At 43.8% G+C, this 10760-nt stretch overlaps 1 protein-coding gene across 5 annotated transcripts in view; it reads left to right on the top strand.

Moving 5' to 3' along the window:
• The window catches only part of LOC134346172 (uncharacterized), a 31126-nt gene extending 23258 nt beyond the window's left edge, over positions 1 to 7868 (top strand). For 3 of the 5 annotated variants that reach the window (XM_063047486.1, XM_063047487.1, XM_063047489.1), the window contains exons 7-8: positions 618 to 1507; positions 4863 to 7868. In XM_063047486.1, the coding sequence (XP_062903556.1) occupies positions 618 to 1507; positions 4863 to 4915 (943 nt within the window). In that variant the 3' untranslated portion in view covers positions 4916 to 7868. The remainder of the gene's footprint in view (positions 1 to 617; positions 1508 to 4862) is intronic. The other 2 variants (XM_063047490.1, XM_063047491.1) reach the window with 2 other exon arrangements.
• The last annotated feature ends 2892 nt before the right edge of the window (positions 7869 to 10760 follow it).

The raw sequence follows: 10760 nt of genomic DNA on the forward strand, positions 1-10760 counted from the left end.
GATCGAGGGGAGATAATATAACAAACTGGTGGAAAGAAGGGATGAAACAAGAGCTGGCAGAGCTTTGGGTGGGTCAGGTGTTGGTGGGGAGCTGGAGAAGGAGACAGTGAGAAGGAGGTCAGAAGCTCAGAGGTGGAGGGGAGGATGGATTGAAGATCTGATGGAAGCAGAAGATCGAGAAGGGAGTGAGATGAGGGCACCTGCTGACAGACTACAAGGTACAAGAACACAATCAGGTCACTTCGTCCATTGAGTCCACTCTCCATTAAATGATGGCTTATTTCTCTTTTTCAACCCATTCTCCCATCTTCTTCCAGGCACCCTTAACCCACCTCCACCACCTTTTCAATCAATATCAATCTGTGCCTTCAGTACACCCAATGACTTGGGCTCCACCACCCTCCGCGACAACAGATTCCACAGATTCACCATCCTGTAGCTGAAGAAATTCGTCCTCACCTCAGTTTAAAGGGGTGTCCATTTGTCCTGAAGCTGTACCCTCAGTTGTTCTAACACTCGGTGTATTCCTACGGCTTCCAGCATCGCATGCTCTCTGCTGTCTGAGTTGTGCCTGTGGTTGCTGACTGAGTTTTTCTTCAACCTCCCCCTCCCCCTAGGAGCCAGCTGCTGCAGATCCTGCACAGTATGTGCTACGCGACGTCAGCCGAGGAGTACGACCTTCTGCACCATCAGCTGCAGGACACCACGACGCAGCGAGCAGCTGATTACTTCAACCAGACCTGGCATGTGTCTCGGCATCAGTGGGTGGAAGGCCTCAAGCATCAGAATGAGAGCTACCTGACCAGCACCATCAACCGGGTGCAGGCCCTGAGCCAGAGGCTGAGAGCCGCAATCAGCGACTTCTCCAATGCGCCATCTTTTGCCCACGACCTCCTGAAGGCTGTCGACTCGCTGCGTGCAGAGGGCAACCTCCGGGCAGTGCGTATGTTCCAGAAGGTTCCTCCGGCCAGCCTGGAGGCCGGATCCGCTACCTTGGCATACTGTGAGCTGCTCACCGACTTTGCCTTCACCCGGGTGCAGAGGGAACTGGAGGAGGCGGAAGGGGTCGCTTTCCTCAGTGTGGAGGCGGAATCAGCCAGTCCCATTTCCCGGCGGCGGGCCCTCATTACAGACTGCAACAGCTGCCAGTGCACCTTCCGCACCGCCATGCACCTCCCCTGCCGACACATCCTGGCCTTTCGGCGGCTGCGGGGCGCCGAGCTCTTCGAGTCCTCTCTCTGCTCCGACCGCTGGACACGGGAGCATTACCTGCGCCACCGCCAGGTGTCGTTGAACAGCGGGCCCTCGCCAGTCTCCTCCCCCGAGTCCCCAGCAAGGCCTGAGGCGCAGCAGGAGCGGTACCGCCAGGCCTTCAAGGTAGCTCGCAAACTCTCCTCGCTCGCCGCCCGGTGTCCGGTCGAAGAGTTTGGCAGGTGCTTGGCGGTCATGACAGCTGTCACCAACATCTGGGCCCGAGGGGGCCAGGTACAAGTCACCGAAATTAATGGTTGGTAGAGACGCAACCTCAGCGGCAAGCCAGATATAAATCCATATTGTGAGTGGGGGATGGTAGGAATCTGAAACAGTGAGGATAGTGATTTATAAAATTATAAGGGGCTTAGGTTGGATTTTCCCTAAGGATGAGGAGTCAAAAACTGTAGGGCACAGTGTTAGGTGAGAGGGGTGAAATTTCAAGGAGAACGTGGAGATAATTTTCACACAGAGTGGTTGGTGATTACTTAAGACCACAAGAGATACAATTGGAGCAGAATTAGTCCTATGAAGCCATCGAATCTTCTCTGCCATTCTATCATGGCTGATTTATTTTAAATCCCTCTCAGCCTTATCCATCCGCCTTCTCTCTATAACTTTTGATATCCTTAACAATCAAGAACCTATCAACTTACCCATTAATATACCTGATGAGTTAGCCTCCACAGCTATCAAGGCATTCCACAGATTCACCACCCTCTAAAGAAATACCTCGTCATCTCTGGAAAGGTATGTCCTTTCATTCTGAAGCTTTGCTGTCTGGTCTTAGACTCCGCACTACTGGAAACATCCTCTCCATGTTCACTTTATCTAAGTTTATCATTCTTCAATAGATTTCAATGAGATCCCTACCCATCATTCTTCTAAACTACAGTGAGTACAGGCCTAAAGTTATCATACCACTCTGCATATGTCATCCCTTTCATTCCCAGGATCATCCTTGTGAACCTTCTCTGGACCCCCTCCAATGCCAGCACATCCTTAGAACCAGTTGCCAGAGGAGGTGGTAGTGGCATATTCTGTTACGGTGTTTCAAAAGCACCTGGATACAAATAGTGTAGAGGGATATGGACGTAATGCAGGTACATTGGCTCAGGGTAAATAAGCATCAGACTCAGCACGGATGAGTTGAGCCAAAATAACTCTTAAGATTGTAAGAACAGTGGGGATGGGATTGAACCCTAGGCCCAATAGATTGGCCACTGTTTGAAGAAGAAAGGTTTGATCCTCAGTTGTTGCTGTACGGTGCCGTGTCGTGCTTCACTACAGGTTTGACAGATGGCAATGGTGAAATCAATGTTTAAGATTGGCACATGATTGGCTTTTCTATGTCTAGGTATCACAGCATTGCTGAGGAGCTTTTCAAAAAAATATTTTGACCGTATGGCTGTCTTCTTGAATTAGTATATTGTCACCGTCATTCCACTTTTGAAGGAAGGGTAAGAGAAACAAACCAGGACATTTTTGTCTGCTCTGTGGAAGCAGTCAGAATCTCGTATTAGGGCGGGTGTGATAGACCATTTGGACAGGTCTGAGCTGGTCAGAGAGAGTCAGTATGTCGGTAAAGGTTAAGCTATGCCTAATGAACCTTGTTTCATTAACAGAGAATGTATCTAACATCATTAATAAAGCCCGTTATGTTTTATAATAGGGTATTCAATAGTGATCAACTGAGAGCATTGTAGTGAAGGCTAGGATACGGAATGGGGTAAGAGATAAGAAACTGCGTTGAGTTAACAAGTTCAAATTGACAGGATGTAACTTGTTAGTCCCTAACTGTACATACTAGGCTCTTGTTTCTATCCTTGTCTGTATGGTTCAAATGAAGGAGTAGAGAGGTGCCCATTCTGCTTTGAATGATTGGAAAAAAGCTGGCAAATGGAGTTCATTGTGGGGAAGTGTGAAGCCATCTGCTTTGGTGCAAGAAAATTTAAGTGAGCAGAGGGAATTAGGAATCCAAGTACTGAAGTGCACTATTGCTAGCAAAACTGCTGTAAATCTGAGTGGAATGTTGGACTTTATCCCAACATCCTAGAGTTCAAAAGACTGAAAGTTATGGTGCAGCTGTTCAGATCCCCAGTTGGAACATGTTTAAAATCCTGTATTTGGTTCTGGGCATTGCATCTCAGAGGGACAGAGTGAGTATGGAGTGGGTACAACACTGAATCAGTAGAATGATACTGAGGGCAATGATACGAGGAGGGTAGTGAATTTTTGAGAAAGGAACATAATCCTAAAAATAATTCTAAACAGTTAACTGATCATTTGAGGAAGCGTATCCTTACACGATGTAATGAAGCGATGGTTCCTGAAACCATTTACCACAGTGAGAAGGGTCCAAGGAGAGAAGCAGTGGATCACTTTAGTAGAGAGGTGCGGACATGGTGGGCCAAATGATTTCCTTCTGTCCTGTAATCATTCTAGGGGTCTATTTTAGTTCACGATTCAGTTTCTCTTCTTACCCCTGCTGAACAACTCGTGCATCAACACAATGTGCTGGTGGATGTGTAGTAATAAATGCCCTTAGAGATCTCACAGGAAGAAAAGTGGACAGTATTTATTAACAAAAAAGCAGAACATGCAGTGGTATAAAGTGCGAGAGGTACACTGTGAAATCAATGATAAAGTACCATGGGGTACAAGCAAGTAAGTTTTGCATTGGTAGGGGAAAGATAATTCAATGTATCACATTTTGTTGGAATCAGAAAATACAGTTAAGAATTGTAGTATTGACTTCAAAAGGAAAACTCATGTCTCCTGGAGTTAATTGTATCTGAAGTAGTAACGTAAGTTGTAACCAAGGGCATTCTACTGCATGCAATATGTTTTCGTTGTTGGTTTCAGTGCATTTGGACAGTTTACAGGGGCAATTTTCCTGTGATATACATACCCTCTGATACTTATTACCTTGCTGTCTGTCATAATTTATTCCTTTATATTTTCTGAAATGTATTTTTCATTGTTTTTATCCTGTACAAACTTTATTACTTAGTGCTGGTTTGAAATATTACTGTTTACATGCTCTTAATAACACCATAAAACCATAAAATACAGGAATAGAATTAGGCCATTTGGCCCATTGATTCTGCTCCACCATTTCATCATGGCTGGTCCAATTTTCTTCTCTGCCCCAATCTCCTGCCTTCTCCCTGTATCCCTTCATGCCCTGACCAATCAAGAATCTATCAACCTCAACTTTAAATATACACAAAGACCACCTCCACAGCTTCCTGTGGCAAAGAGTTCCACAGATTCACTACCCTCTGGCTGAAGAAATTCCTCCTCATCTTCGTTCTAAAATGACAGCCCTCTAATCTGCGGCTGTGTCCTCTGGTCGGAGACTCTCCCACCATACGAAACATCCTCTCTACATCCACTCTTTCAATGCCTTTCACCGTTCCATAGGTTTCAATGAGGTCACCACTCATTCTTCTGAGTTCTAGTGAATACAGGCCCGTAGGCGTCGGGCGCTCTTCATATGGCAAGCCATTGAATCCTGGAATCATACCCAATTACTGTATGTTTCTGTTAGCTTATATTGCTTTTATGCACCCTGAAATATCACTCACTATTGCTTTTTATTTTTTCAGTGACTGGTGTAAGAGAGCGAGACTCATTAGCTGCAGCTAATCAAGCAAGTTGAGGATAAGTGTAAGGACTGTCTTTAGAACGGATCATCGGACAGTGAAAGAAACTGAAGGTCACAGTGATTCCTGAAGAGTTGATGACCCCAGGAATCAGGATCTCAAATTCCCTTCTCTTCACACCAATGTACACCTCTGTGTGTACGCGAGCACACATGTATACAGAGATGTACTGGATGGGCACTCGCATATCATTCACAGTGAGCTATTCTTTGGCCTTTGATTGAGCCTGAAATTTAATCTGTAGACTGTGGTGATTGATGAGTTTTGACATTTTGTATTGGAAAATATGTTGTGTGTTATCTGGATCCTGGAGCCGGTTCTGCCGTTTGATGGATTATGACATCCATCCAGCAGGAATTTTGAAAAGCGAACGGGCTGATTTGTTTTTCTTTCGCCCAAGCCTGCAACAGAATACTGAGCACAGTTCCATTTTCCTGAGATTACTGACTGAGATTCCCTGCAAGTTGCCAATGGAGCATTAACTTAGCTGGTCAGTCTTGTATTTTCGGGCATCTGCTGGGCCCCAGAGAGCCAGAACTTTTCAAGAAACACATGGAAATATGCAATGGCTATGGAAAGGTTCTATGAAGGGAAGAAGCTGTGACATTTAACCTGTGTTTTAAACTTTTGATAAATTTTTGCCTATTCTTTTTTGATTAGGATCAACATTTTCTATTGTAAAAAATAACGGTATCCATTTGGCTGAGTTGGAGGTGGATCCATTTCTCGGTTACATGGGTCAATGTTTAACCTTACCCTTCTCCAGAACTTGAGCCCGTATTTGTAACCATCACTTGGTTAAAAATGAAAGAAGGCATACTATGAATAATAAGGGCATACTTTGACCATAATTTCCTCCCTCCATCCACATTGATCCTGGATCCATCTTGAAAGATGTCTCTTGGCCAATTGCCCTGACATTTCTTTTCTCAACTTGTTAAAGTGTTAGGAGTCTCCCCAACCAGACTGAATCCCTTATCTCAATTTGTGAAATGTTTGAGCTTATGATTGTCTATTAGATCAACACCACTGTGCAGGGATTTGGGTCAGCCTGAGATTCGTTCAGAGTTTATATCGAGAGCTAAATGTAATATAGCTCTCTTCAATCCCCTTCAGGTTAACCCAAAGTTCTTTAAAAGACACCATTGCTACCACAGTATGAACAGCTATGCAATAATGACCAGGTAATCTGCATAATAATGTTGACTGGCGACGAAGTCTCTGGGAACCTTCCTTTCCTCCTGTTTCAATTAGGACCATGGATGTTCTTTTATCTGTCATTGTCATTCTGCTTCATGTCCCATTGCAAGTACTTCCCCAGTACTGGGTGAGATGCCTGCTTAGATCTCCGTGTTCTGGTAATGCTGGTGATTCAGAAACAGTGATGCTACTGATACAGAGCTAATTTCTGGAGACACAATGAACTACAGATACTGGAATCCAGAGCAACACACAGAAAGTTGGAGGAAATAGGTCAGGCAGCATCTGTGTAGGGAAGTGGAGAGTCAGCATCGATTGTCCATAGGTACTTCCTGACACACTGAATTCCTTCAGATTTTTATGTGTGCTCAATAATTTCTTCTCGACCTGTGAGGTGATTTGCAGTATAACTCCTGTCAGATTGTGACAATTTCAACCGTATGCTCTGATTTAAGCAGGACTGATTGGGGAATTACTTAAATACATGGGAGGATTAGTAAGAGGACAAATCTGGTTAACTACACCTTTTGAGTTAGAGCGTGGTTCATTTCAAGTGGAGGGAAAGCCTAGGCTAGGTCATGGGGAGTGGGCTGTAGGCAGTGCCTGAGGACCTTCAACCGAGTAAAACTCTACTTCAAGAGTGCACCAGGTTCTGTCTTTGTTCCACTATTGGCTTATCTTACTATGCTTTACGATGCTGAAAACTAAGTGTCTTGTCATGACACAAATCCAAATGACCCAAGCCCATTCCAGAAGGTTACAAAGCTGGATGACCGAGAGCTAGCCAGGATTGCTGATGGTCTTGCCGACACGGATCAGTGTTTTGATGAGCTTGGGTTGTTTCATGTGATTCATCTTCTGTGATACTTAGCTCCCTCATCCAGTTCACCCTGATGCTGAGTGAGGAAAGTCAGTGGATGTTCAGTTGCTTGGTGCTGCCACTCTCAGGCAGGGCATGGGAAATTTCACTTATATACTGTTAGTTTACACACTGCCGGAGCAGCGTAAAGTGATTTGACAGTGTCTGGACTATCGACAAACTGCTATCAACCGCATGACTAGTTAGGCTGGCTATGGTCAGAGACATTAAATAGCGTATTTTGCCCAAGGCACCAGGAGGAATTTTAGCCCTGCACTGTCCACTTTCTTCAGTGTCTCCCAGCAGGGTCTGGAAGTAACGCACTTTCCAGACTGTGATGGGACATTCCCTCTCTATCTCTATCTTAGTGTTAGTATCCCATTGGGATAACATCCAGAATTTAGTTTATTTTGCACAGCCTGAGTTGCATATGAGTTGCTGGAATTGAAAGAAGCCACTGCACCAACCCAGCCAAACATATCGTGCACATTTTCACTTCCCTGTCACATGCTTCTCAGTCACTTCATTATCTCTATGTCTCATATCTGCTATATTTGCAACTATTACCTGCCCCTGAGTGTCCTCTACTCCTAGCTCCACTGGTTCTTCAACCTAACCACCCACCTCTTTCCCCACCCTACTCTCCATTGCAAAGCAATTGAATCTCCAGTGCAATAGCACAGTAGCTGATTTGTGCACCGAATGGTTCCCATAAATGATAACAATTTTAAAATTAATATCTATTGCAAAATCTGCAACTTTATTCTGATGATATTTAAACACTTATCCCATTGAATCTCCTTGTTCAAAGCCCTGATGTAATTGTGATTGTTCATATTTTTTATCATTAGTAATGAAACTAATAAACCCAGGTGCAATTCTGTACAACATTTTTTTTATGAAGTAAAACTTGTGTCATTTATTTGTCTAGTACTTCCCCTTTGTTGTTTATGGGAAAAGGGGGACAGTCGTGGACTCTGGATAGCTCCCTGCTCTCAACTGGATGGGACTACTGTGACAAAACACTAGTGAATCGACGCATTACGTCTGTAACTCTCTTATAGCAGATGCTGGCTGACCTGTATTTCCTGTATCTTCTGGATTTATTTCAAATTTCCAAAAGCGGCAGATAATTTAGTTTGCTTTCTAATAGCATTTTGATATTGAATAGTATCCTGCCAGGCACTTGACAGCTTGTGGAACTGGCTGCTGACAATAGGCACTGGGCGTGGTCAATGGGTATTGGATAGCCGTTCTTAACCATCTATAACTATGACTTCCCGTAGTTGACAAAGGTATTGACCATGTATCACCTATTTCCTGCACCTTGCTGTCATCCCCTGTTCTAGACACAACAAAGATAGAACGACCCTGCTTCCCACCATCTACTTCACCAGCCTTCACATTGAATCATCCTTCATAATGTCTGCTGCTTTCTGTTCGCATCCAGCCACCAGTTATCTCTTCCCATTTTCTCTATTATCAGCATTTCAAAGATGCAGATTCCTTTGTATTCACTGGTCTGATATTCCATCCCCAGCAATCACAGATGTGGTGCAACACCTACTACAAGTCATCACAGACCCTACCTAACTAGTTCATCAGATTAGCTGGCATTTACTTTCATTGTTGGGTATTGCATTTGTCACTCACAATGTGGTCCCCTCTACAGGAGGGAGACCAATCAGACTGAGTGACCACTTTGCAGAACACATTTGTTCAGTTGCAACTGTGAGTGGTCAGGTCTGCTGCAACTGACATCATATGATTTTCATTTCAGATAATGTTAATTTCTTTCCCCTGTTGAGAAGTGAACTGGCCAACTCTTCCATAAGCTTATCACTCTGTAATATGATCAATGTTTACTCTCTGTGCAGACATCGGCCGTTCTGTTCTGCATTACTAATATCCTTTCTTCTTTAGCTGGCAGCAACAGATCTGATCAATTGTTCATCTTTCTTTAGCACGTGCCCATGTTTTCTCTTTAGTTACCCAACTAGCTATCAATCAGCAACTCAGAAACAGCAAATAACCTTGGCAACCGCAGTTTCACCCTATCAGAACTTCTAGTTGATGTAATCATCCCTCACCGCCCACTCTGAAAGTTGAAACTATCTTATTTTTTCAGTTTTCTCACTTTCAGTATTCTAACGTGGCAATTGGTGGTCGGCTTATTATTGGCATGTACTGAGGTGCAGTGAAAATCTCTTTTTTACATTCAATCCATACAGATAATTTCATTACAACAGTTTATTGAGGTACCAAAGTATCAAGAATTAGAGACATAGTCCATGGATGGGAATTTGGTTTTTATGATGTACTGAGCTATGTCCAAAACCCTCTGGTTTCTTACGGTCATGGAAAAGCAGTTGCCATACCAAACAACTGTGCACCCACATAGGATGCTTTTTACTGTGCATCGATAAAATCGGTGAGGGTCAAAGTGGACGTAATGGATTACTTCAGCTTCCTAAGGAAGTAGAAGTGCTTGTCTTCACTGATGCAAGCTTCATCAATCTGAATTACTTTCTCTTTCCACAGTGCTGCCTGACATGCTGTCTGTTTTTAAGTTTTCTGTATTGTAGCTCCTAATTGGGAGCAGTCTGTAGGCACTGGATGGCATTATCTGGACTGGATAGCTTTGGGTGGCTCCATATTGGAAAATGGATTGCAGAACGTGGGTGCTGGATTCCACTCAGGTACTGGAGTGATGTCTAAATAAAGGGAGCTCCTTGTGGGATTATTTGGCATGATTATTGATGGGATGAAAGAAGTTGTTGTGAGTCATACTGCATGGAAATAGGCCGTTTGGCAGAATGCATCCATGATAACTTGAATACCCAAATGCATTGATCCCCTCTTCCAGCATCAGACCTGCAGCTTTCTATGCTAAGGGAGTTGTAGTGCTCGTTTAGACAACTCTTAAAAGCTGTCAGCAACTATGTCTACACCACTCTTTCCAACAGTATATTTGAGGTACACACCACTCTCTGGGTGATTCGGGTCACTTCAAGGCTCCCTCGAAACTTCTTAATTATCCCAATTTTCTGTCCTCTAATTTTAACTATCCCTTATGAAGGGAAATGATTTTGGCAATGTTCCCCATAAATACACCTCATAATTTTATAGACCTCGGTCCCTTACTTCTCCTTCATTGTTCGGCTGTGAAGGTTACTTTAGGTGGATAAAATTGGTATGACAAAGAAAAGCCAACCCTAAATATCCACCACAAGTATATTTTTTGTGCCAAGTGAGATGTGGGTTGAATGGAATGGAGGAGTGTCCCTGGAGAATTGGGAATTATAGCCACCAGTGTGAAGGTGCTCACTGTCCTCTTGTAGTTGCCTGAAGGGGAGTGCTGCTCAGACATCTTTCCTGTGCGTCCCAGATGAGGGGCCTGTGCGACTATGGTAACTCTGAGTTTGCAGCGAGAGGTTCACATAGTCACCCACCGCAGACTGACATCACAATGTACTTTGCACCTTGGGAACAATGTAGTTACTGACAAACAGCTGGCGGACTGAACCACTGATCTGAGAACACAGGTTCAAATCCCTTCCCTGGCAGCCACAGAAATGATAAACTTAAAATAATTAATTTTTTTATATAAGCAATCATCAGTAATAGGGTTTATTGATATTAATCAGAGAAGGGAATCTTTCCCAGACTGGACAGAATACAAATCCATATGTGATTCAGATCAGCCTCCTCAGTCAATTAGGGATTGGTAATAAGTGTTAATGTCATACACATCCCATGTATGGGTATGCGAAACAAAGTCT

The sequence above is a fragment of the Mobula hypostoma genome, chromosome 5 (assembly GCF_963921235.1).
Source record: "Mobula hypostoma chromosome 5, sMobHyp1.1, whole genome shotgun sequence".
Classification (NCBI taxonomy): domain Eukaryota; kingdom Metazoa; phylum Chordata; class Chondrichthyes; order Myliobatiformes; family Myliobatidae; genus Mobula; species Mobula hypostoma.